This window comes from Podarcis muralis, chromosome 6 (genome assembly GCF_964188315.1).
Source record: "Podarcis muralis chromosome 6, rPodMur119.hap1.1, whole genome shotgun sequence".
In the NCBI taxonomy this organism is placed as follows: Eukaryota; Metazoa; Chordata; class Lepidosauria; order Squamata; family Lacertidae; genus Podarcis; species Podarcis muralis.
Genome location: NC_135660.1, coordinates 61,055,652 through 61,083,591, shown reverse-complemented (window position 1 = coordinate 61,083,591; position 27,940 = coordinate 61,055,652). Strand labels below are relative to the sequence as shown.

General features: G+C 43.5%; 1 protein-coding gene across 5 annotated transcripts in view; it reads right to left on the bottom strand.

Annotated features, from left to right (window-relative positions):
• Nucleotides 1-27,940, bottom strand: part of INPP5A (inositol polyphosphate-5-phosphatase A) — a 243,600-nt gene that overhangs the window by 49,953 nt on the left and 165,707 nt on the right. For all 5 annotated transcript variants that reach the window (XM_028729864.2, XM_077930404.1, XM_028729867.2 and 2 more), the window contains exon 10: nucleotides 841-936. In XM_028729864.2, coding sequence (XP_028585697.1) covers nucleotides 841-936 — 96 coding nt within the window. The remainder of the gene's footprint in view (nucleotides 1-840; nucleotides 937-27,940) is intronic.

Sequence of the window (27,940 nt, the reverse complement as noted above, 5' to 3'; positions counted from 1 at the left end):
CCACTGCAGTGAACAAGAGGCTGAGAGTGACTTCCAGGCAGTGGCCCTGAATGGGGGAAGGCGCACTGTTTCAATCGATTTGTTTATCTTGCGGTGTCCCACGTAAAAGTGGCCATGCACAAGCAGAACGTCCATAAGTGGGTGGGATGCTGGTACAAAAATCTAAAATTGCCCCACTAGTACTATGATTACATTTATCTTCCACATTTTCCTCCCAGGAACTCAAGGTGGTGTACATGGTTCTTCTTCCGCCTTCCAATTTTCCCTCACAACAACTCTGTGAGGTAGGTTCGGCTAAGAGTCAGAGACTGGCCAAATGACACCCAGAGGGCTTCATGGCTGAGTGGGCCTTTGAATCCTAGAATCTCAGGATTCAATACTCTAATCCAGTGGTTCCCAAAGTGGGCAGAGGTTCCATTGCGCAAGCAGGTCAGTTGTGTGAACACAATAGCGGCACTGGATACAACCCCGTATATTCTGCTCTTGACATATTCGCCTTAGAAGTACAGAAGTCGTGTGCTCTGTCGCAGAAAATTGTCAAGTGATGCTTTAAAGTATGGAATCTTGACTCCTTGGGTTTTATTGGGATTCAACAAATATCAATAATTTGAGGCTGAGAACCCAGACTATTGAGGGAAGCCCAGTCACTGAATAATGTGGCTCCTCTAGTGCCCAGAATTCAAAATTAGACAAACATTTTTGTAACTAAATGGGCTTTTTTATTCCACTGAAGTCAGCAAGTGTTTTTTGTTCCTTGGAATCTAGAATGTAGACTGGGTGGGGGATGTTCAGTTACGTCTGTGCTCTCTTCAATGTCAAGGACTGCATTTTGTTACCTACCTTTCGGTCATTATCGGATTCACGGAATATAAGCTTGACTACTTCATTAGTGTCGGCAGCCCGGACAGTCTGCATTGTAGCCTTTGCACAAAGTGTCTGTTAAAGGGAAGCATACACAAAAGAGAGAGAGAAAAGAAACAAAGATTTGTTTGTTAAAAACATTTTTAATACGACACGACACAGAAGAATTCCACCTCCTTTGCAAAATGTTAGTTGAAGCGACAGAGTAACAGGCAACTTTAATCTGAGTAGGTCCATTTATTGCAATGTGTCTGTTCTGAATATGACTACTGTTGGCTCCCACCAGAGTCCCAATTTCAACTCAGTCAAAAAAAATAAGGAGTAACCTTCTTTACTGCTCCTTTGCTCCCACAAAAAATCAGATGATCATTTGTAAAAATCAAGAAGACAATTTATAGATAGGATAACACAGTTTCTGCATACAACCCCACAGACTTTAATTGTTCCCCTTAGGAGAACTTCATAATCTTTTATACTAGCATATTTATTCCCCACCTATGTGAGAAATTTCACCAATCCTTTGCTTTGATTCTGAAAAGGCAGTTTGGAAGGACAACCAGATTCGTAGGATAGAAAGTACCAAAATGGGAAGCTGGACTGCTCTCCTAAAGAAGGATGGATGTGTTTCAGGGAAGGGTACAATTCCTGCAAAAGCCCACAAAGGAAAATGCATGAATCCCTGTTTAGGATGTTACATTTCGAGTTCAGAAAGCATCTTCTGCCCAGTGCTTCTATGTTAACATCAGCAGCTGCCCTCAGATGCCACTTGGCTTTTGAGTTGGGAGTTCCTTAAGCAACTTTAAAACTTGAGGAGGCTCAGGGTGACATGGGTTGAGAATCACTGTCCTGATAATAAGTGCTCTGGGTATCCTCTGACCCACAACCATCCTAAGAGGAACAGGGGAACTTGCCTTCTACCAGGTCCAACTAATTGTCTATAAATTGTGTTCTCCAGGGTCTCAAGTAGAGGTCCTTCCTTTCACCTGACAATTTTATCTGGAGATGGTAGAAACTGAACCTTCATGAAAAAATATGTGCTCTACCACTGAGACATGATTTCCCCGCAAACCAATACAGAAAACCCTTTGGTTTTTTTATTATTATGGTGACTAGCCCTACTGATGTCTTTGGAATCTAAGACAGGGAAGGAAGCAGCAACAGATCCGCCTCCTTTACTCTTTTATCGCAACAAACTCCATGAATTTGGGATCTTAAAAACAAAAACCATTTCAGCTTTCCAAGTGCAGTATAAAAGAAATACACTTTTTTTTCTTGGCGGTATGATTTTGAAAGCTAACTCACTTTTTCCTTTGGTTCCACATAGGTACAACAAAGCAATCTGCTGGAACTTCTACTTGCTTTCATATTCTGAGTTCTGCCACCTAGAAACTACTATGCTGTTACACTGGAGTAACCAATAGGAACCTGCACAGGCTAGATTTTAAAACAGTCATGTCTCAGAAGAACGATGTCCTGCCTATTTTAATGTAGGTCAGCCGTTTGAAAAAAAGCTCCAAAGGTTTCTCAGTTAATGAGATTGTGTTATGGGGAACACAGGCAGAGAAGGGAAAGGTAAGGTAGGGAACACCAAGCCAATGGAGGCAGCCATTGCTTTTTATTTTCTCCTCTTTAACCCCCAGCTAATCACTTTTTCCACACACCCTCACAATTTGCCTCATACTGCATTTTGTCTCTTTTGACAAGTAATTAACATTTTGCCATCTGTGTCTGTATGCAGTTACCAGTGAGGTAATCCCCCGCCAAGCCATTCCCAAAAGTGAGCCGCCGTCACCCCCCCACTCCCCACTTCTGATGCCGACCATTGAAATTCAAAGCACAAATTAGCTAATCAGGTCAAGCTCCCCCCAAAAAATAGCTCTTTGGACTCATGTGTCACAAATCAGTCTGGTCGCCTTTAAACAGCACACCAGATTAGAACAAGCACCCGAACAAACCAAAGCGGAAAACCCGCTGCTCTCCAAAGCTGGTTTTCTAAAGCCCTAACAAATCGCTCCATCTTTCACTCATTTAAACCTTCCAAATGAGGGTCAATGTGGTCCCCGAGCATCCAAATGCTAATGCGCTTAAGTGCATTTAAGCAGCTTTCCGCAGTGAATGGGCCGAAGAAGGGCTCCCAGAGACAAGGCAGAGTTACTGTCACTGCCGAAAAGTCATTGTAGCCACCCCCAGAGTGGTCGCAATTCAAGAAATTCATGATTTCTGTCTCTTAAAGGCATCTGCTTGGGAACATTCCCCCCCTCCCCACCCCCTGCCCCCAGGAACTGCTTTATATCTCGCAACTTCAGCCTTGCTCCAAAAGAATAATGGTGGTGGCGGCGATGATGATGATGATGATATAAAAATGTGAGACTCCTGAGGACCAATGTGAGAAAGAGCTCATGTTGCTTTCAGAAAGTTACCTTATTCACAAACAAGTGATTAGGCAAAGGTTCATTTCTTATACAATCTGGAGAATTCCTCCCCCCCCCCACCACTCCACCCTCCTTTCGCTTTCTACAAAGTCGTAGTCACCCAAGCAGAAAACTATCGGAAACGTGGTGGGGTTTTTTTAAAGGCAAGCCTGCTTCCTTATGAAGGGATTTTTTTGTTGTTGTTGGTATTTAAAAAGAAGGGGGGGGGGGAGTAAAACGCTATGAAAATACACTGCTCTTTTCAGTCTTCTACAGTCTCTTGAAGGGTACTTTTTGGGGGGATAGAAGTGAGACAAAGAAATCAGAATAAAATACCAGGGCTTTCTCGTTTAATTGCAGACAATTGCTTTTTCCTATAGAAAATTGCCATTTCTGCCTTCCAGGGGGCGGCAGTGGGGATAAAGAGTCCCATGTCTGAGGTTTATACAGCATGGGAAAAATAAGGAAAGCTGCCACAGAACAGAGAAGTACAATCCTCATGGAAAAAGTTTGCATTGTTACAGAACACAGCAATAAACAGATTTGCTGTGATAGCACACCTTTTCTTTGATAGGAATGTGAATTTGAATTGTTCTGATGCTGAAAACTTTAGAACTTTTTTTTTGGTCCCAATCGTAATGGGTACGGTTCCAATTTGAAGCCAACAGCAAAAATCTTCAGCTAATGTCTGGGCATGTCCAAACTACCTGGCAGGTCTGGATGACGACATCATATCCTGCGCTGAAATATTAACAATGGATCTGCAGACTAGGCTCTGAGCCGGGAGAGGGAGATCATCTGAAGAGGGGCACAAGCTCAAGAACTTCTAAAAATTTCAAAGTGCATGGAAGTCCCATGGCGTTGGTGATGTGTGGTAGTGTCTGAACTGAACTGCTGTATATTGCATTCACTACTTGGTAGTGTCTTCCATTTGCATCTCTGGGATTTGTTTCTATTTGGGCAGTATAGAAATTAATAATAACAATAATAATAATAATAATAATAATAATAATAATAATAATAATAATAATGCCACTTTAAATTACAGTTAAAAAGCAACTACGCAACATGATGGGGAACAGAGTAAAAACCAAGATTGCTTCACATCTCTTTGATTTCTACTGTGCTGTTGGAAGTGAAGTCATGGTTTGGCTTAAGGCTCTTACGTAACAAACCTTGGTCACAGCTTGTGGTTTGTTTGAAGAAAGACAAAGCATGAGCCCAGCTTCGGGCTTCATCAGTGCCTGAGAAAGAGAGAGGGACCACCGGGAGCCCATGTAAGCCACTCTGAGATGTCAAAGGGAGAATGAGGTCTATTTATTTATATAGCCCTATTAATGTGTGTGGTGTTTTACTGAGTACCAGAGGGCAGCCCTCTACACAGATGAAACAAACCATGATCTCTGTCTTAGTGTTACATCCAAACATAGACAGCAGTTTGTTTTGCTCTGTAAATTGTTCTTCACTTACTGATCATAATGCTAAGCCAGGGATCATGTTTCTTCCTCTCTCTGCGCTAGCAAGGAGCGGATGGACGCATTCATGGTAAACCATTAGCTATTTATTTGTCTGTCAACAGTACTTTTAGCTTGCCTTTCATCCTATAATTCCAGACTTGGGGTAACTATGGTTTACCATTATGAGTGAACTGGGCTGGTATATAATTCAACAAAGGAAGACAATTTAGGAAAGGGAAAGAAGGATTAAGAATATGCTTTATTTTACTTCAGTAGTTATAATATGCTTCAGAGAGTTGTGCCAAAGAGTGTAATAATCAAATATTGCACTGGCTCTTTCTGTTGGCACTAAATAAATAAATACAGTTTTCAAACAGGATATTTCATTTTGTGTTTCTAAGTAAGCCTTATTTACTTATGATAAATACAGATGATATTAGTCTTTTTACTTTATCAGGGGATATCCAACGAAGTCATACTCAGAATATACCCATAAAAATCAGCGGATATGTTACTTAACTTTACTTATTTCAGTCTACTGTGTGCATTACTTCTGTGAAGAATATCCAATGTGCAATTTGTGTGACAAGGCTTCTGGTTTCTCCTCTCCAGTTTGCCCCCCATATCTGCTGTGGAGGTACCCCAACCCCTGCAAAACAGATTTTGGGAGTGTGGAGGAGGAAGGAGAAGCCTCACTGCATGAGTGGATACCTGGTTGCACGATGTTATTTCTCACTATATAACTGCAGTTCTATTTTAAATATAATTGCAGTTTCCATACTTATAGCATCGTCATCTTTGGTATTTTGTTCCACCAGGAATACATCCCAGCTTGCCCACATTTTTCATGCATGATATTTAAGTTTACCTACAAAAAAGTAAAGTTGAAAAGGGAAAATGTTTTTTAATTGTCTGAACCAGGGGTTAGCAAACTTTTTCAGCAGGGGGCCAGTCCACTGTCCCTCAGACCTTGTGGGGGGCCGGACTATATTTTGAAAAAAAAATATGAACGAAATCCTATGCCCCACAAATAACCCAGAGATGCATTTTAAATAAAAGGACACATTCTGCTCATGTAAAAACACGCTGATTCCTGGACCGTCCACGGGCTGGATTTAGAAGGCGATTGGGCCAGATCCGGCCCCCGGGTCTTGAATTAAAGATGGGTTCTAAAGCATTAGAAAGTTTACTGGGTGTTAATACTGCAGTACTACTTGCAACTATTACAGTTAGCAACAACTGGGGGTACTTGAAGTTTTAAAATCCTATTGGTCAAGATTGGCAAACAACACACACAAAAAAAGGATGTCCATGTCTGGATATATTAAACTGGCATTTCCCCTTGTAGACTGCTCTTCTCTCTCTCTCCATGTTCTTTAGCCCATGTGGTGGTTCATGTATTGCAAATCTCACAGCTAATGAAAGCATTTCTGCCTTTCTAGCCAATGACCTGTGAGATGTTCTCATTCATACCTCTCTTTTTATTTTAAAAAAATGTTTCTGCAAAATCAATTTAAAAACATGTTAAAAAACCCCAAAGGTGCACTCCTCTGTTGTCTCCTGGGACAGATGGATGCCAACCAACCAACCAACCAACCAACCAACCAACCAACCAACCAACATGAATGGTCGTGGCGGATGTTCTCCTGGAGACACCTAGCTTGGTCGTCCTAGGGGATTTTAACATCCATGCCGACACGACCTTACAAGGGGCCGCTCGGGACTTCGTGGAAAGCATGGCCTCCATGGGGCTGTCCCTGAATAAGTCTGGCCCTACCCATAGCCGTGGACATGCCTTGGACCTGGTGTTTACCTCTATGGATGTTGGTGATCTGACACTAAGTAAAAGCGAAACGAAAGAAGTGCCATGGTCAGATCACTTCCTGGTGCAACTGGACTTCTCTGCGACCCATCCCCTCTGCAGGGAGGTGGGACCAATTCGGATGGTCCGCCCCCGCCACCTAATGGATCCAAATGGTTTCCAGAGAGTGGTAGGGGATGCTTTATCCCATGTTGATGGCCTTTCAGCCGATTCCCTGGTGGCCCGCTGGAATGTGGAGTTAACCAGGGCTATTGACTGTTTGGCTCCGAAGCGCCCTCTCCGATTGCATGGAGCCCGGACAGCCCCGTGGTTTTCCACGGATCTGAGGGCAATGAAACAATCGTTGAGACGGCTAGAGCGCCGGTGGCGGAGAACTCATTCCGAATCTGACCGGACACAGGTTAGAGCTCAACGTCGAGCCTACCAAGTGGCGATAGCGACGGCGAAGAAGAATTTCTTCACCGCCTCTATTGCATCTGCAGAAAACAGCAGCAGGAGACTTTTTCAGGTGGTTCACAATTTAGCGGAACCACCTGCAACATCGGGGCCCAGTACGGGCCACATGTTCTCCTGCAATGATTTTGCAAAGTTTTTTGCAGATAAAATCGCTCAGATTCGGGAAGAAGTAGACTCCACCGTGGGAGCAGGGCCGGGGCGGGAGAGTGCTAGAGTTCTGTCTAGTCAAGTTGAGTGGAATCAATTCCAATCTGTTACCTCCGAGGATGTGGACAGGCTGCTTGGACGAGTGAAACCAACCACCTGTCTCCTGGATCCTTGCCCATCCTGGCTTATAAAAGCTAGCCGGGAAGGACTGGGCGATGGGCTTCGTGGGGTGGTGAATGCTTCCCTCCGTGAGGGAGCCTTCCCAGACCCGCTGAAAGAGGCGGTTATTAAACCGCTTCTTAAAAAACCATCTTTAGATGCGGCCACGATGGCCAATTATCGCCCAGTCTCAAATCTTCCATTCCTGGGCAAGGTGATTGAGCGAGCGGTTGCCGAACAACTCCAGGCACGCCTGGAAGAAGCGGACCATTTGGATCCCTTCCAGTCGGGATTCAGGCCTCATCATGGGACTGAAACTGCCTTGGTCGCACTGGCTGATGATCTCCGGCGGGCTAGGGACAAAGGTGAGAGCTGTTTCCTAGTTCTGCTGGATCTCTCAGCGGCGTTTGATACCATCGACCATAACATCCTTCTGGACCGTCTTGAGGGGCTGGGAGCTGGGGGCACTGTCATACAGTGGTTCCGCTCCTTCCTCCTGGGCCGTGTTCAGAAAGTGGTGGTGGGGGATGAGTGTTCAGACCCCTGGGCTCTCACTTGTGGGGTGCCTCAGGGTTCTGTCCTCTCCCCCATGCTTTTCAACATTTACATGAAGCCGCTGGGAGAGATCATCAGGAGGTTTGGGCTGGGTGTTCATCAGTATGCCGATGATACCCAGCTCTACCTCAATTTTAAATCAGAACCAGTGAAGGCGGTGAAGGTCCTGCGTGAGTGTCTGGAGGCGGTTGGAGGATGGATGGCGGCTAACAGATTGAGATTGAATCCTGACAAGACAGAAGTACTGTTTTTGGGGGACAGGAGGCGGGCAGGTGTGGAGGATTCCCTGGTCCTGAATGGGGTAACTGTGCCCCTGAAGGACCAGGTGCGCAGCCTGGGAGTCATTTTGGACTCACAGCTGTCCATGGAGGCACAGGTCAAATCTGTGTCCAGGGCAGCTGTTTACCAGCTCCATCTGGTACGTAGGCTGAGACCCTATCTGCCTGCGGACTGTCTCGCCAGAGTGGTGCATGCTCTGGTTATCTCCCGCTTGGACTACTGCAATGCACTCTACGTGGGGCTACCTTTGAAGGTGACTCGGAAACTACAATTAATCCAGAATGCGGCAGCTAGACTGGTGACTGGGGGCGGCCGCCGAGACCATATAACACCGGTCTTGAAAGACCTGCATTGGCTCCCAGTACGTTTCCGAGCACAATTCAAAGTGTTGGTGCTGACCTTTAAAGCCCTAAACGGCCTCGGTCCAGTATACCTGAAGGAGCGTCTCCACCCCCATCATTCTGCCCGGACGCTGAGGTCCAGCGCCGAGGGCCTTCTGGCGGTTCCCTCATTGCGAGAAGCAAAGCTACAGGGAACCAGGCAGAGGGCCTTCTCGGTAGTGGCGCCCGCCCTGTGGAACGCCCTTCCAGCAGATGTCAAAGCGATAAACAACTACCTGACATTCAGAAGACATCTTAAGGCAGCCCTGTTCAGGGAAGTTTTTAACATGTGATTTTACTGTATTTTTGGTTTTTATGGAAGCCGCCCAGAGTGGCTGGGGAGGCCCAGCCAGATGGGCGGGGTATAAATAATAAATTATTATTATTATTATTATTATTATTATTATAATGTGCTAGCACTGCTATGTGGAAGCATTTGTTTAAGAAAGCAGCCAGGGAACTTGGTGAATATGTGGTGGTGGCAAGGCATTGAGAGCACAGAGCAGTCTATGCCATGGGGTCTAACTCATGCCCTCTAAACCAGCCTTCTGTCCTCATGTGTGGCGGATGACACTGTCCCATCACCAGTGCTGAAGTAAGATACATCTACCTGTAGGTAGAATGCCAAGCGGCCAGGGGATGGGGACCTTGTCCTTCGCCTCAGGCAGGAAGATGCTTTGTGGTTAGGAAAGGAGTACAGTGGTACCTCGGGTTACAGACGCTTCAGGTTACAGACTCCGCTAACCCAGAAATAGTATCTCGGGTTAAGAACTTTACTTCAGGATGAGAACAGAAATGGTGTGGCAGCAGGAGGAGGCCCCATTAGCTAAAGTGGTACCTCAGGTTAAGAACAGTTTCAGACCTCCAGAACGAATTAAGTTCTTAACCCGAGGCACCACTGTATTTTAATATTAAAGCTGCCAATTTTTTGCATTTTTGATGGTTATACTATGTACCCTCCTGCCCTCAGAGTTATCCCAGGGCAATTACCACCCATCCCCAACATTATGCAAAAAACAGACTACAATTTAGTAGGTTCCTATATATCTTCTGAAAGATCCCACAGCCCCTGTTTTGTAGGATCAACCAGATAGGTGCAAAAAGCAAGGGATAAACGCACAGGGCAGAAACTCTGTGCGCAGGAGGATAAGGTTTAGTAAAATACACAACTTTTCACAGTTTGATAGTGACAATGTACCTTTCTCTCTCATCATTTGAGAGAGGTACAATGCACCTTTCATTGATGAAAGGAGGAAAGGGGAGGAAGTAGACACAAAATATTGACAACTGCTAGCTGGAGACCCAATAGGCTAAAACAGCTTTAGAGAAATCGGCCCCAGCAGGTTGCAGAGTGTTCCCTGCACCATGTCTTAACAATAACAGCTAGTGAAGTGCTATTCTTTCCTCTATATCTTTGAGAGATGCTAAATGCGTTTGCCACTTGATCAGACTCCAAGAAGCCACAAATCTCAGGGCACACCCCCCCCCAACATTCAGTGGTGACAGAAATGCTCTGTTCCACTGCAGGAACACATTTTGTGTGCTCCTCTGTTCGAAGTCATACATGCTATTTTAACTCATCTGCTTCCTTCATTCTCTCCAGGCCAGGAGGACAAATTGCCCACAGTGGCTCCCTTTCAGAAGCAGCGCAGCGCGCAAAGAATCGTGACTGAGCAGAAACACAAGGAACAGGCACATAAAAATTCATCACTTTGGCCTCTTGACCTCTTACCACTGGGCTTGGCACACCATGTCTCAAAAAGTAGCACCAGGGGAGAACTAAGCAGGCCGGCTGAGTGAAATTACTGACAAAAATATATCTTGGACACAGGAAAAGCCCACCAGATGCTTCATTGTCTTTGCGGAGAAGTGGTACTAGGAGGGGGGGGAAGGGGGGGTTTCTCTGCCACATGGCATATTGGGTGGAATAAGTAGTGTCATTGTTTCAGAAGCAGCTCTGTCACTTTACTGACTGCAGTACAAAGAGGTGTAAAGCAAGATTTAATCCTGACTTTTTAGCTAGCAGATTAAAACCAATCGTGCCAGATGTCCACAAGACTGTTTAACATACAGAAAGCTTCCCCCCACCCCACCCCACCCTGCGAGGAGCAAAGGGGTCTAATGCCATCTTCTTTATTTCACTTACTTTCACCGAAGAAGAAAGCATGCTGTAATGGGTTTTAAGATGGGCTTTAATTTTTTCCTTCTCCTTCAAAGCACCGGACCATCAAAAACAACCACGTGGACAAAAACAATATATATATATATACATGGTCAAAGTTAAGGCAGGCAAACGAAGTTAATCAATGATGCATATTGCCAGAATTGAGGCAGGCTGCATGCCAAAAGAGCATTAGGGGAAACTAGTGCTTGAGCAACTTACAACCTCCTCTTTGCGGATTAAGGGCAGGTCTGTGCTTTATGTATCCTGCAGTGATAGCGTAACCGTGGAAGCACTAGAGAACCTCTCCCCCATCAAATTCCCTGGCATCAGCATCAAGCTTTGGGTTTCTTCTTAAGGTGCCCGCCTGCCTGCCTGTCTATGAGGGTGTGCATGTGCCTTTGCATGTATTTACAAGGTCGACTCATGCAAATGCCACTTGACCTCAAGAGGAAAGCGGTAGACCCTACCTGGATAAGCAACAAATTGGCAAACTTTGGAGCAACACTCCCTTTGCTTCTATTGGAGCTTTGTGTGCATAACCACGTCTAGGTTTCATCTCTTGGTCACGCTGGAGAGTGACACAAGTACTGCTTTTAAAAACATAGATAAGGTAAGAGCATAGACATGGTACACACATCTTCAGAATACAAATGAAGCAATAGTCCTAAACAGCAATAACAGCATTTATAGTTTCATATTAGTGTCATATGACATAGAGAAATAATGATGCTGTTATATTTTCAGAGTCTCTTTGGCCCTGAACTGCCACTTATAATCCATGGGAATTCAATTACACTTATATACTTTGAAAATCAATCTCTGAATGCTTTGCAGTGTTCCATTATAAACCTCATTTATGTTACAAATATTTAGTCTCATTTGAAAATATTTTATTAGATAGTCCCTTGGTCCATTAAGATTAAAAAAAAAACTTTTGAAAACTGTACCATACTAAAGATTGCAAATCAATGAGATGTTATTTTGTATCTTTTCCTTTTTATTATCTATACTGAAAAATATTTTTTTACTTAAAACATAATATCTGAACTGCTTTGACATCCAGAAAAAAAGAGAGAGATGGCTTAATTTAACAACATGCGGGCAACATGCAGCTCTACAGGTACATAGGGATTGGCTGAATTTATATGAATTCCAACACCTATTCATTTTAAAACAATCACATCTGTAGCACACATTGTTGCAGAATGTCAGGAGTGGGTGCCGGGAGCAGGCCAGCAATAACTCACACAGCTCCAGTGAAGTTAACTCTTTATTCACAGAAACAAGGCAACTCAGGAGGCCAGGCCTAGAGAGCATAGCAACGCTTCCTGGTAGATCTTGTCCCTATGAGGCAGTTGTGAGAACTGAAGGTCCCTGCCTTCCCACAACTGCCTAAGTCTCCTCTTTCCCCAGGTCCTTCTCAAGCAATCTGAGACTCGGTCAATGTGTCTGTCTCTGCTCTGCCCCCTTCATACCTCTTCTGGTCCTGGGAGATCTGCAGGGAGCAGAGCAGGAGGGGGAGACAGCCTGGTCTGACTCATCTATGCCTCTTGGACCCTATCCTGTCTCCTTTTCTGGAGATCCACAGCATACTCCCATGACATTTTCCTCCATTAAACCAAAGCCCCATAACAAGTCCACCCTTGGATAGCAAAATCTAGCTTTGATCATCTGCATTCACAAATTCATTAGAGTTTAGCCAAGCCACTGTTGCATTCTGGGAAGAACTCATAAGACATTATAGGTTGCACAACCTCTGCCTTCATGCTAAGGAGAAAACAAGTGAGTAGGCAGTACAATGTACATTTGTGGCATCCCCCGATGACCTGAGCAGCAAATTCCATTATTTCTGGGCGCTTGATACTACACTAAAATTGCTACCCAGTCCACCAGTAGTAGCCAGAGTGGTGGGGAGGAGCTGCCTTCCTGAAACGCCTACTGGGCTTAAAGTTCTCACCATAATGGGACAACAAAACAGATCTTCAGGTTAAGTCCCCTCATATGGGGACAACAACAGAGATCTACTTACAAGGCTGGGATGCGGGTCAAACCACAGAGCCTAGGACTTGCCGATCCTAAGGTCGGTGGTTCGAATCCCTGCAACAGGGTGATCTCCCATTGCTCGGTCCCTGCTCCTGCCAACCTAGCAGTTCGAAAGCATGTCAAAGTGCAAGTAGATAAATAGGTACTGCTCCGGTGGGAAGGTAAACAGCGTTTCCGTGCGCTGCTCTGGTTCGCCAGAAGCGGCTTAGTCATGCTGGCCACATGACCCGGAAGCTGTACGCCAGCTCCCTCGGCCAATAAAGCGAGATGAGTGCCGCAACCCCAGAGTCGGCCACGACTGGACCTAATGGTCAGGGGTCCTTTTACTTTTTTACTTACAAGGCTACCACAACAATTCCTGGAATAATGTATGTGATATTCTTTGAGCATGTAAAAAGTATTATTTATTTCTTACCGTGGATTTCATTAACACAGCAGTAACTTCTGGTCTAACTCTCCAAGTTATGCTGCCCCTCTCTCACATTAAGTATTGTATTAAAAAGTGTATTGTTTCAACATTTTGATGTTTGCCACCCTGGGTTCCTTTGGGAGGAACAACAGGGTAAATGAAATAATAAACAAACAAACAATATGGCCACATTCAGACAATTATATCTCAGCAAAATACGTCATTATAGGCACAAGCCATAATGCATTTCACCAGAGTATGGAAAAAAGCCAGATGTTTTGGGTTAACTATAGTTTCCTGTTATGTCCAAAACCAGGAAACTATGGCTGATGGCTTCTGAATAAGCTAGGATATGAAGCTATTGTTTAAACTTGACTTAATATCCTGGCCTGTCTGGAAGCCATTCAACACAGCTTCCCAGTTTGGATATAATGGGAAATTAGAGTTAACCAAAGAAACCCGGCCTGCTTGCTCACTTGAATGAAAGGAGCAAAGTAGCTGCTTGTGAGGGAATGGGGCCCTTTCATATCTCAGCTAATTAAGTCAATATATGATTGTCCACCTGTGGCTATAATGTCCCATGATTTATACTATTGGAGGTCTTCCTTTCACACTGTTTCTTCAGGCTTGCACCCCAGCAGTCCAGCTACAAAATGACTTACTAGTGCCTGAGCTTCAGTCAAGAACTGCAGGAATTCGCTATCACTAGAATCTTTCCCTCAACACTTATTTCCTACCGCAAAAAACCCCAAATGTGTGCAACTTTTAACACCACATAACTCTCCCCCGATTTCTGAACTGCGCCAAGCAACCTTCTGGTGGGTGGGCTCCAAGATACATTTTACCAATTTTTCATGCCCATCCCTCTAAATGTGACCCTGCTCCTAGGCTTTTATCTCTTTGACAACTTCACGCAGGAAAACATGCAGCTCCTCTGATAGCATGAAATTGGAAACAATGGCCTGTGGAAACAAAAGCAGAGGATGGAGAGGCAAGATACAGGCTGGGCCCTGCCTGCTTCTCCCCCCTTAAAGCCACAAACAGATGTTTATAAGACCCGATCCCTGAGAAAGCTGAAAGGAAAAGCCTTGTAAAAGAAATGGACCTTAAAGACAATGGATGGAAGAATCTGGAATAAAAGGCTAGATGAGGCTAGATGGGATTTCAACAGATAAATCTCTCAAATAAAAGCAAGTTGCCACCATGAATTTCAATTGCAGTTTCCCTTCCTCATTTAAAAAACAAAACAACAAAACACACATTCTGAATCTCAAGCCAAGGATTCCTTCAGACTCTCCATGTATTGCACAAGTCTGATGTCCCTCTCTCTCTCTTTTTTTTGTAGAGAGACATACTATAAAAATCAATTTAACCCTACTGGCAAAGAGTGACTTCGAGTTTCAAATCCACTTTGATTTATTGAAACCGCTCTGTTCAGTCCTGAAACAGGAGCCAAAGCTCCTAAGTTCTGGAAAGAGGCTTAGAGCGCCAACAGAAAAGGTTATGCTCAGAGAATCTTGATTGGAAAAGGACCTAATACTAGCTGCTGGTCCCAATTATGTTCAGTTTCTTTTGCTTTTCATGTGCATTATTTTGGGCTGGGGAAAAAAAAAGGGGACCATGTGAAGAATCTACGAAGCGCCGTCATCATGAATCAAGCCATAGGTTCTTTTCCACAAAAGGCGATATGCACCATTTGCAAATGGAACAAAGTGCGGAGTGAAGTTTTTGCTTTTGTGATTAAACCTCTCTTCCTCTTTCTTGCAGAGCCTGCTATCCAAAAGGCCCAGCACTATGCTTCAGTGCACAAAATTCATGTATTCATCACAGGGGGGAGAAATCCTTGAAAAATTAGCACAAAGGAGGATGCATAACTTAAAGACTGCTATGGGTAGCCCTCACTTGAACCCTTTCACATTTACATAGCTTTCTTATTGACACACAATATAAATTGCGGGGGGGGGGGGGGAGAGACTAAAATAAGCATTTTGTCAACTATTATCAGCTTAGATGCCTATTTCATTTAAGCAGCAGCTCTCATCAAAGCAATATGAGGCACAAATATTACTTTGGGGGACAAACAAATTAGAAACTGGAAATATCTTTTAAGAATTTCTGTTCCTGGACATGTTTCCCTGAACTATTTATCATGCTTAAACTTACTGGTCGGGTCATTGTGAAAATTCACCTTAACAAAAGATGCTGAATCTATTGAATATGTCTGCAAACGCACATATTTCCTGTAGCTTTGTCCAGTTCCGAGCAAATGCTCCTGCGTGATAAAACTTCCACACCACAACAAGGAAAAGAGGCAACACCTTTCGTATGCTAGTGAGGCTGGCTGGGTTTGGCGGACTAGAGCCAGATTTTTGAAAACATTTTCTCCTAAAGTATTATTTACATGGCTACCATCTTTACAAAGTTTGGTTTTAAGAAAGTGTGATTCCTTAACCATAAATAATTTTCTATAGTGCATACAGAAATAATAATCTAGAAGTGTACACACACACACACACACACACACAAATGCCTGCCAAAACCTATCAGTAGGCACTATCAGTAGGCACATATAAAGAAACAGATGTCTCCATATAATGTACCTGTAGCTTCGGAAGGTCAGTGTGTGGGCCAGTTTGTGGTGGGACTGTAGTTAAATGGCAGAGAATCTGCTCTGCATACAGAAGGCCCATAGCTCGAGCCCTGACATCACCAGTTAAAAGGATCAAGTAATGAAAAAGTCCTCTACCTAAGACCCTGGAGAGCGACTGTCATTGTGACAGTAGACAATACAGAACAAAAATTAACAGATAAGAACATAGGAGCCTGACTGGATCAGGCCAATGGCCCATCTAGTCCAGCCTCCTGTTCTCAGAGTGGCCAACCAGATTGCCTACTACATAATTAACATGTATACATTATGGGTTTAAATAACTAATTAATTAAATCTATACCCTGCCCTTCCTCTCAAAGGAGCCCAGGAACACGTCTATGATATATTTTAAAACCACAATTTATTTATTTTTTAATAAACCCACGTATTTAAAACATCTACAAATTGTTAAAGTTATCTAAAAACAATAAAATACCCAAAACAAAATTTGAGAACAGATGTAACCAAATCTTTTCTGTGGAAAGGCCTGGTGAAACAAGAAAAGTTTTCAGTGGGCATCTAAAAGAGTACAATGATTGTGCCCATCTAATGTTGAAGCTTGTTTTAAAGAAGCCTTGCCCATTTAAGAAACCCGAAGGTTGAGGGAGAGAGAGAGAAGATGCTTCAGTCAGCCCCCCACAATAAAGTTTAGAAAACAACTCTGATTTCCATTCCCCATCTCAATCACACCATTGCTTCCCCACTCCCGGTTTTGGATAGTGGATACCTCTGCAGTAGAGTCTGACCTATTTCCCATCTATTGATTGTCTACAACACAATTCAGTAGTATTATAACGTAACCTATTATGATGACCTATATTGCGTGTTTGTGCATCTTTTTATTGAAAAGAGGTAAGTGGGAAAGTAACCAGGAAAGGTAACTTCTAATGGTCACGAGGCTGGCTGATGTCTTTCTAGGGATCAAAGGGGAAAAGAGAACAAGAGGGGCATAGGAAGAATATCTGTTGCATAGGGATAAGGGAAGAGCTCAGAGATATCAGGACAGTTGTGTAGTGGGTGGGTGTGTCAATGTGCCTATGTTTAATTGTACACACACATGCACCCTGCGTTGGTCATCCATCCACTACAAAAGTGGATAGATTGACTGTATATATGGGTGCAAGCAGGTACACTCTTCATTATATACTTGTTGTTGTTTAGTCATTTAGTCGTGTCTGACTCTTCATGACCCCATGGACCACAGCACGCCAGGCACTCCTGATGTTGTCAGGCTATAACTCCCATGACCATCGGCTGGGGCTGGTAGGAGTTGGGTCCAACATAATCTGAATGGCCCTACATTGGCTGTCCCTGGCCTACATACTAAGATTAAATGGAAAACAGATCTAGGGTTTTTTAATGTGTCTACATTTTGAGAATAAGGAAAAAGGATGACCAGAACTACTAGGATACTAGTTTTCTCAAGCTCCAAATCCACTTGTCAATAGAAGCCAGTAGAAATTAATAGGAAATAATAAAAGACAAGCTGGGAGAGGTCAATAGAAGGAAATGAATGGATTCAGCTGGGATTTCCATGAGGGTCATTACCTCGTACTTCCTAGAGGAAGACACCATAAAAGCAAATGATCGTTTTCAAGAACTGTATTGGCCTACCCCCTGGGTTGTTAGGGGAGCACAAGAAAAATCTATTACTGATTGTTGAGAATAACACCAGACTGTATAGGTCAAAAATTGACTGACATCACTCTGTACAAGCAGTATTGAGACACAACAAAGAATCTGTTGTGCTTCTAAGCTTATGGTGCATTGCAATGCAGTAAATGAAAAGCCACTATTATGAGGAGATGTTTATGTCAGTATCTGAAACAAATCTTCTTTTTCCTTGAATAATGCTGTCCTAAACTGTTAAGTGTTGCTCCGATAAACAACATGTGATAAAGATCCTATAATCCCTGCTTGCATTAACTCATTAACATGCTGATGAGTCCAGTACAACATTTGTCAAAGCGTTCTCACTTAGATGTTATGACTTCCGTTAAGAAGTTGCATATGGGTTTCATGCGTTATTCTACCATACTACAGTTTATTTCTAGGAGCAACAAATAGGCTGGAAGAAGAGAGCACACTTCCTCTAGTTTTGTAGCGTTATCTTCTTTCCAATTCAATTAATATTTTCTATTTTTACCGGCTGTGTCAAGGTATGTCCCCTGCTGTGAAAAATTATGATTTGGACAGTTTTAAGCCATTCAAAGAACCTGTGGAACCACAATAGGTACGCTGGAAGCTTCCCCTTACAAACATGGATGTTTGCTCAAGGGGAGCTGGGGTGGGCACATACAAGAGGAGGGTGCAGTCTTGTCATGTAGGCCAGAATATGATTTTGAAAGCACAATAAATATATTTCAACATATTGGAGGAGGAGACTCTAATCAGGTGCCCTGTGTGCTGACCAGGTGCTAAATGGCTTCTACCTCCCTTCTTATGGCTCTGTCTCTTTAAACTGGACAGCTCTTCAGATAAGACACTTCTTTCCTAGAGAGGACTGCCAGCCCTTCAAATACAAACTATATTTTGTAAAGCAGGATGCACAGCCAACCCTCCTATGGGCTTCTGAGGAACTGAGGTGCTCATGTCCATAAGCAGAAAGTTCAAAGGTCACAGCAGATGCAAAATATAGATGGTCTTCCCCCCCCTCATTGCAGCTTTACTGTGGCTTTTCTTCAAGAGGCAGCGAAACAACCCAGGTCTTCATGTAATTGTTTTGAGCTCTGTAAAGTTTTATATTCCAATTTCTAGGTTAGTGAGAAGCAGCTGCCGGGAGACAAGGCCTGTTTGCTAACAGAGCAGTCTCATTATACCGCTGAGCTCAGAACATGCTGAATGAGCTTGAGATTTATTTATTTTTAGAAAAAGCCCTACACCATTAAAGAGCTAAGACTGAAAGATAATTTCATCTGAAGGTCTGAATTACGATGTTATGTGTCAGCGTGATCTTTCGTCTCTACAGTTTCCTTCCAAAAAGCTGTTTTACTGGTGAAGGTGGACAAAATCCATAATTTTTCTTTACTGGAAAGGACAGTTCAATAACTTGCTGATGGATAGGTATGCAACAGTGGAAACAGGCAATTAAAAGAAAGAAATTATATAAAATTTATAGTAGATTAGGAGCAGTAGGGGATAGAACAACCTAGGAAGTAAAACTGATGGGGGGGGAGGGATGAAAGGGAAACAGTCTTAAATATTGATACATATTTGAAAATAATGGGATGAAAAAGCTGTTTCGCGATTAAGAAAAATGCACCACACTTTGTGCTAATAAATGTACGGTGAACCATCATGCTTTAGATAGACCCATAATGAAGTAGCTGCTCAGCTGCTCTCGCTACAGAGACAATCAGGTATTTATTGCCCCTTCAGTGTATTTGAATCGCCATGCTGGGTAGCAGTAACTTACTCCACCACACAGGAAAGTTGTAAACCAGACCAAGGAATCAACAGGTCCAATTACACCAGGGAATGATTGTCAAATGTGTCACAATGGACATCTAAATCAAGTAAAACACATATTCAGCTCTTGCCAGTATAAAAATAACAAAGGCTGTCTGGAAGCCCTCCAGGGTTAAAGTGATCCCACACTACAGAGGCTACATCCCAATCAGATAAACATCTCAGACACCGCTGCATCAGCTCAGTCAGGTATCACATGACAACGGTAGCTAATGGCTAGCCTTCATACACATTCAGAAGCTACCCCTTTGGTGTGGGTTCCAGCCACAGGCAACTGGCAGCAATGTGACAGAAGTCATGGAAACCAGCCCCGATATGTGACACGTCAAGTGAGCATACACTTAAAATGTGTGAAGCCATTACCATAGATACGCCACCACAGATTTCTCAATCCGTGCCTGCCACCTGTTGTCAGGGAGAAACTTGGGGAGAAGACAGCGCCGAACAATCGGACAATTGAGTAGCTGTTGTCAGTGTGCTGAACAAAAAGCAGCTCGCCTGCTTCCAGCAACCCCCCTGTCCAGTCATTTCTAAACATGACAGCACTCTGGTCTATAAACACTGTGCCCGGAAGACAGTTCCCCTAATTTCAGTGGGCCTTATCCACAGGGGGTGGGGCAGGGTGTAAGAATTCCTGATATCATAACCAACAGCCAAGTGTGCTTTTTTCTTTGGAGAAATTCTAAAACACATGCCGTGCTGAAAAACGTGCTTCGTGCATTTTCCTAAGAAGAAGAAAAGGCAACGGTTTACACCTTCTCCTTCCCCAGATCACACTTGATGAAGTAGGCATGCCTTTTAAGGCCTCTTTTCACAAAACCTACGTTCTCTTTCAAATATTCCTGGTGAGGAATATATGTGTGTATACAGTTGAGACCAATAATAACAATGAGGAGGATAATAAAACAAACCCAATGGCAGTAACACAGGAGGGGGGGGGGGGAAGCTTCCGAAAAGCCATCTATCACAATTGCTGTCATCTAGGTGATGAATGGCAGGTGTGGCGGCAGCACCCAGCTCTATCCCGGATGGTGCCGAGACGATCGCTACTGGTACTGCTCTCACTCTTTGTCACCCAGTGCCAGCTGAGTCCCCAGCTGCCAGTTGCCACCATGCAAGGCGTAAAACATACCCTTGGAACAATTGCAGCGGCACAGAGCACATCGGCTGCATTATTAATTAGTTTAATGACGCTCAGCCCTATTAGAAAGCACACAGTAATTGTGTTTAATTTGTGTACACTTTTAATTACGGACACAAACGATGCCAGAAGTTATCGTTCATATTCTGTTCTGCTCCATAACCAGGTTTGTATTAAATTTGCATCTGAAGCAGGGGAGGAACTGCATGTTATTTCCTGCTGAGAGGAAAGTCTCTTTCTCTCTCTGTTTCCTAAATGGTGTCATCTTTCACATCTTGATGGTGAACAAAACCCCACATGCCTACTGATAACTGTGTCCTCCTTTCCTGTAGCCACAAATTAAAAGCAGGTTTGTGACCACATGCGGCTAGGCCCCTCTAGGGCCCTGCCGCAAGCCCGCTCAAGAACGAGTCCATTCAAGCCCACTCTCCCTTCCTTGATAGAGAAAGAAACAAAGGCATCATTTAATTTAGTATTGCAAAGAGGATATGGCTCATTGGCCCGTCGTTGTTTTGAAGATGGATTTAATTAACCTCCAATGAATCTTGCCAGTAAGTGTGAGAGCATCAGAGTGGAACTGGATGTGTCAAAAAAGCAGCTGAAGAGATGGGTAATCAGCATTGCTGAGTCCAGTTCTACCTATCAAAATGTGTTCTCCCTAATAATAGTAGTAGTAGTAGTAATTACATAACAATAATGAACTTTACAAAGAGGAGAGACAAGTTTGCACAAGGATTGTACACACTTCCTATGGATCTTGATTGAATAATTTTAAATAGTCAACAGAAAGTACAGGAAGGAACAAGAAAAATATAAAAACCCTTATTACATACGTGCTGTGCACATCGACAAGTGATTTGCCACCGGCAGAAAACAAACAATTACAATAAAAATGCTGTTAAGTAAACATACAGTCCCTTGGGAAGGCAATCAAGCTTGGCGACAATATGAAACTCATCACAACGTCCACAGCCATAATTTATAATGAACATTTAGCAGGTGCCTCAGATGGACAGATATAATTTGCCTTCATTAATAAAGCCGTCCTCACCAGAGGTGATGTTTATACCTTTTAATCTAACAAACCTTCATCACATTATCATTGCACTTGAGGTCGTGTTTGCAACACAGAACTCTATGAGTTAAGACCACACCAAACCGTTACAACCACGGGGCGAAGGCAGGCTGCTCTACTGTGATTTGAAAGGGTTGCTTAAGCCTTCTTGTGTCGAATGCCCCATGATCAGCACATACCAGTACCAGCAGAGGTGGGGGAATGGCAAAGCGTATGCTTCTAGGAGACTAAATCAGAAAAAACTCCAATTTCATTAAATGGCATTGGTGGCATACAATCACATGTGCCACTGGAATTATATTACCAGTGATAATCAGAGATGCTGGTTGAAAACATTATCCCATAAAGAAGTAGAGATGTTGTGACACTGATTACAGTGAAAACCTCTGCATGTTACTCAGAAGTTACCAGTAAGTCCCACTTAATTCAACTCCCAAGGAAGCGTGCATAAGATGACACTGTGCCTAACGGCCGTAGGGTAATTACAGGAAGCAGAACAGACTTTGTGGCACTCCCAGCCTTAGTTGTGAGTTTAGTGATACTCCTTTTCTGCCAGTATTGCTAACAACTACAGTAAGTTGTGACCACCAGTAACAATTCATTTGCTGGTGCTGACCACAGTCCCAGAATAGGCCCTATAATGGGCTCTAACTTGTCTTTGAGTGAACTCATCATGTGTTTTTCTCCACCTGTGTTCCTCTTCCTGCTTGTTTCATTGCCCCCAGCTCAAATGCACAGCAAGGAGCCACACAAGCACTTGTGCGCTCTGAAGACAGCATCTGGTGACCATCATGTCAACTGCTCAAGTTTTCTGTCCATTCCTGAAAGCAACGGGCTTAGTTCGGACTAATACCAGTCACCTTGTGTTGTTCTTTTGGGGGGCAGGGGTAGGCAGAAGCAATCCAACCTCCCACCCCCTAGGCAATCTGAAGCAGCTCAGCTCCAAGACATCTGCTATGGACGAGAACTATGTTTCAGAGAAGCCATTTTGCACCAGTACTGAGTTATTGGACTCCTCATTACCCTTTCCACTGGAATGACTTCATCTCATTCTTTAGAATGGGCACAACATAAAGGGTGTTCTTAGGGAAGATCATGGGGTGGGGGGGGGGGACACAAGCAAATGGTTTTCTGCTGCCCTTTTGCACAGGATCCAAAGAGTAGTTGCAACAGTTCTTCTCTTTAGTGCAAGGACTCACCTTGACTTTACTCGGTAGGTAAGATAGGCTTGGGGAGCAGTTGATATGTGGGCAGGGGATTCCAGTGGGAATTCAAGATCTCTTGCTATGAAGTTTTGCCTGCTATGGAGTAAACTTACATACAAAGTCTGTAGGACAGTCATTAAGTGGTTTCTCCTCAGTGACAAATCAACTCAAGAATAACACTGAGGTCCCCTGCACCCCACCAGGATGGGTTTCGCTTTGCTTTGGGAAAAATGGAAGGAAACTCCACTGTGTTCTACATCACTGGTCATTATTGGAGGTGCAAAGAGCACATCAATGAGAGGACGAAGGAAAGAGGGGACACAAACTACGTTAGAGGGTGGGGGAAGGCAGCTAGAAAATGAAAATGGAAGACAACAACAAGTGTCATGGAGTAGCTGCTGAGAATAAATGAATAGGGAACTTTCCCATCGGACATGCCATTTTAATAGAAGGCCCCTCTTTCAACTGCTTACAGATGGATAATAGGATATAAGTAATTTTGGCCTGGCTGACCACAAGTACCAGTCAGGCCTCCATTAATTTACCATTTCTGCTGGAAGGGAGACCACCTCAGGAGAGCTTGGTGACAACATTAGTATCCACACGGCTGTGCCTTTTGTTCAGTGTGAAAGGCTGTTTGAATAGGGGTCAACTGTAGTCAATTCTCTCTGTTTACCACAATTAATTGTTCTGTGCTGGAGGCTAAACAAATCCCAGAAAATACTTCTGCTCCAGAAACATGCAACAAAGGTGGGGTTTTTTGTTTTTGTTTTAAATGACACTGGCACAAGATGCCAGACAACAGAGAGCTGGAAATGCAGTATTTCATCCTGTACAATATAGGGTGCCTATGTGAACCCCTTTAAAAAAGGACCATAAAGTTTAAGTTTTAAATCCATGCTGCCACTTTTCTTTCAAAAAAACACGTTGAAACTGATCCACCCATTTTTAAAAAATAAGTAATTAAAAATAAATAAACTTCTGCAAATTGACACTGCATGATTTGTTGCTGTAAAGTCCCAGTGTAGAAGAATGTATGAGCAAAAGTTCAGGCGGTAGTTGTTTTAAAAGGTTGCCCTTACCACGACTCTTAACAACTCATACCATAAACATGTACAGCATCTCTCAGGTTACACATTAAAGCTGCAATCTTATGCACTCCCAATTTTGAAATGCACATCACAACTTTGGGGCTTACTTCTGCATAACTATGCACAGGATTGGGCTGCACATGTGTAAACACTTAAGCATGAAGTGGTGGGGATTGATACCCTGTAAGTCAACTACTTCATTTAAGTGTCCATTCCATTGCAAGCAATATGGCAGGGAGTCGTGCCACCTCGGGTTAAGTACTTAATTCGTTCCGGAGGTCCATTCTTAACCTAAAACTGTACTTACCCTGAAGCACCACTTTAGCTAATGGGGCCTTCCGCTGCCGCCAGTGGAGCACGATTTCTGTTCTCATCCTGAAGCAAAGTTCTTAACCCGAGGTACTATTTCTGGGTTAGCGGAGTCTGTAACTTGAAGCGTATGTAACTTGAAGCGTATGTAACCCGAGGTACCACTGTAGAGCCAAAGGATACACTGAGTTCAGGAAGGAGACATGAGGGCACAGACAGGGTCCTAGAGTCCTCCCACCTCATTCCCAAAGCCTAGTTAGTGCTTTCCCAACTTTAGGAAGAAGGTAGGAGAGCTCTAGGACCCTGCCAGAGACTTGCATCTCCTTCCCAAAGCCCAGCGCCTTGCTTATCCAGCTGTGGGAAGGCAGCATGAGGGCTGAGGTGTGTCAAATTTTAGCCTCCTCCCACATGACAAGGCAGTGTGTGGATTACAGGCTCCATGTCAAAGTACTCTTGTGGCCCACTTGGTATGAAAAGTTGCCCTAAACATCCCACTGTTGAGCAGACAGGTCAGATATCAAACTTTGACACCTCAGCATGATACAGGAGACCGTGGCCGTCCTAACATAGATCATCGGCTTTTCTTCAATTTGCCACACTTGGATCAAAGGCATTAATGATGCTCAGAAAGGCATTAGATCACTTAATCTTTGCTGCATAGCAAGACTGGATGACATTTCCATTTGTAGATTAATATGACATTTTCAACTATGAAGCTTAACAACAACTTATTTTATTGAATTACTGCAGAAATAAATTAGCATACTGATATAATAGTTTATTATGGTTCTGCATATGAACCCCCCCCCACAGTGACATTAATCTATCAAATTGCTGAAGGATAAATAGTTTTGAATTGTTGACTGTATGAAACATGATACTGACCAGATTTAATCCAAAGCGGCGGGAAACAGAGCATGTCTACCTATCTGTATTTCCTTCAGAAACAATTTGTGCTGCCTCATGCGCAACACAGATGGTATCTGCCTCGGATCATAGAAGCATTATGGTCCAAAGCAGTTAGGTAGGTGAAGTGAAGGAAGAGCCAGTAGCTCAGTTGGTTAGAACATGGGGATGATAATGCCAAGGTTGCAAGTTTGATCCCCTTATGGGACAGCTGCACATTCCTCCATTGCAGTGTGTTTGACTAGATGATCCTTGGGGGTCCCTTTTAACTCTACATTTCTATGATTCTAAGAGTTGTGGGTAAATGAGGGTACCTTTGTTTACATACAAAAATGGGACGTAATTTAGGCTTTCACCCAATGAAAGAAATCTAAGTTGAAAACAGTATGAGGTTTATCTGACAAAGTCATCAGTCATATTTGCATAAATACTCATATGTCTTCAATCAATAGTTACCTCTCAGCTAATAGCCCCTTTTCCTTGCCAACCTGACACCTCCAAGAGGCCAGGAGGTGAGGATGAGCAATGGCACCAGCATATCAGCTTTCTGAACAGCTAAGTCTGTAACTCCTTTCCCTCATCAATGTAGCCTGACAAACAGCAGGTGCCCATTTGGAAGTGTTCAATGGGCAAGGGGGGAGGGGAAGAGAAGGGAACGTCCCTTTTAAAAATGCATTCAATTAGATTGGGTGCACTTTATAAAATCTTGGAAGGTCTTTAATTAATCTCTTAGTTATTTTGTAGCCGGGTCAGAAAATCCATCATCAGTTGATTGGCATTTCATGTAACAAAACGTTTGCCAAGAAATAAATGAGATTTCCCGACTTTTGGGAGTCACATTTGCCCTCTGTATGCTTTTTGAATAATAGGTAATTAAACGGATGGTGATCCCCCCACCCTCCCCAACCAATTACATTGATGCAAATTGATAATTCAACATAAACATCTAATTAAGTCTATTTGAAATGTCATTTGTAACCCAATTCATGTCAGACCACCCCAAATTGATACAGACAAAGTAGGGCGCTCCAAAAAAAATAGAATGGGGAGAAGGAAATAAGAGTGAAGGTACTTCTTCAAGGATGGGTGGAAGATGGGAAGGGAAGAGAATATGGTACCCTAGGTTGTCACCTGATCTGGCAGGTTGGCCCTGAGGAGTCAAATGTGGTAGGAAGACAAACCTTTAGAGCAGGGATGAGGAACCTGTGGCTCTCTAGCTATTATTGGACTACAACTCCCATCATCCTTGACCATTGGCCATGCTGGCTGGGGCTGATGGGAATTAAGACAGGCTCTCTCTATCCCTAGTTTAGAATCTTCTCTTAGGGAGCGCCTGTAAGTCCCTCTGCTCTTGGGGCTCCACATCCTACCTTTCCCCAATAGTCAGTCATCTGAAGCAGCATTTCAACTGACCCCACAGCTTTCTTACCTTCTCTCAAAATGAAGTCATAATGAAGCTTCCATACTGTGCCAGTAATGTTGGATTGTTTACATCATGCTGGTCAGCCAAATCACGAGAGAGACTTCACTTTAGTCTCAGCAGCTTTGAGGGAGGGGGGAAAACTAGAATGGGAAGTCCAGACAGCACCTATTCAGCCGACTCATGTGGTGTTCAGCATAGCAGTGCAATGAAGAAAGCCCCCACTGCACTAGCAAAAGTCCTTGCTCAGGCTTCTGCTAGTGTGACACATTAGCTGAACTGTGCCCCAAGAGTCTGAATTTGTATAAGGCAACTTCTTATGTTCGTGGCCACTTGAGTTGGATGCCTTTAAGAGCATGGCTATTAAAAATTATCAGATTATTAAAAATGGCTAGGTCCTAGCTTTGGTTCTGCTGTCCTACTTAACGGTACCACTTTCATAATGCCAAGGGGTCTCATAGATGCAATTATGTCCTTGCATAGTTAGCTAGAAGAAAATCTGATGACAATTGCTATTTTTATTATGCATTTCAGTGCAGGAATGCCTATTTTTTTTCCCTAATGGTGAAACAGAAAAGCAGTTTCAAAGGAAGTTGCTTAGTCTGAGTGGGACAGTTTTAAAGAGAGGAAGCAACGCTCCGTTCCCCACCCCCCACCCCACCCCAAAGCAGCAGAATGGAAAAGAAAACTCAGGAAGTCAGCTAAAAACACGCCTTGTCTCCATCCGTAGGACAAGGAGTTAACCTGACCATCTCGGCCACAGTGGAAGACCATGGCAGAAAGTCTGATTAGCAATTCCTAAGAGAAGAGACCTGCCCACTCCATGGAAAGTTGCTGTTTCCTGCTTCATTGCCTGAAGCACTATAGAAAGAAAGGCCAACCCCCTATAGGTCAAACCCCACCCTCATGCCAGGCAAATCAATCAAGGACAGCTGCTCTAACAAACGCAGGGGAAAGGGCACCTCTGCATGTTAAAAGCACAAAATGACAGCCAGCCCTGGACACCAATGTGTAGGCAGCCTTACAAATTTACAGACAGGGGTTGTGACCCTTCCACTGACACTTCCATACATTCATGTGAATTAAGGGGGAAAGGAATGATTTATGGGACTAATTCCACTGCCAAATTTACTGTAGGGAACTATCTTGAAAACAGCTGCAAAGGTTTGCAGGTTGGGCCCTGGGTTCTGATTAACAAAATGCAGCAAGAAGCAATAAAATGCAGAACTCTAATCAGCCAAAATATTAATTTTTTTTAAAAAAAACTTTGTGTGGTCTATTAACAGGCATGAAAGAAGGTGGGGATAAGCTGTGTCCTCTTTCTCTCTGTGATTGACAGAACAGAACTCCTTGCCTGCTGAAACAGAGACGTTGCACATTTAATTCACTCAGCGTTGGTGAATCTATTTTCATTTGGCTTCCTATGAAACAACTGACAGTCTTTCTGCAGTATAAATGATACATGCAGATCTTCCCAATTAGCACCTGCAGTTCGGCTTTAATAAATGGGAGAAGTTGCAGAGCTAGGAGCT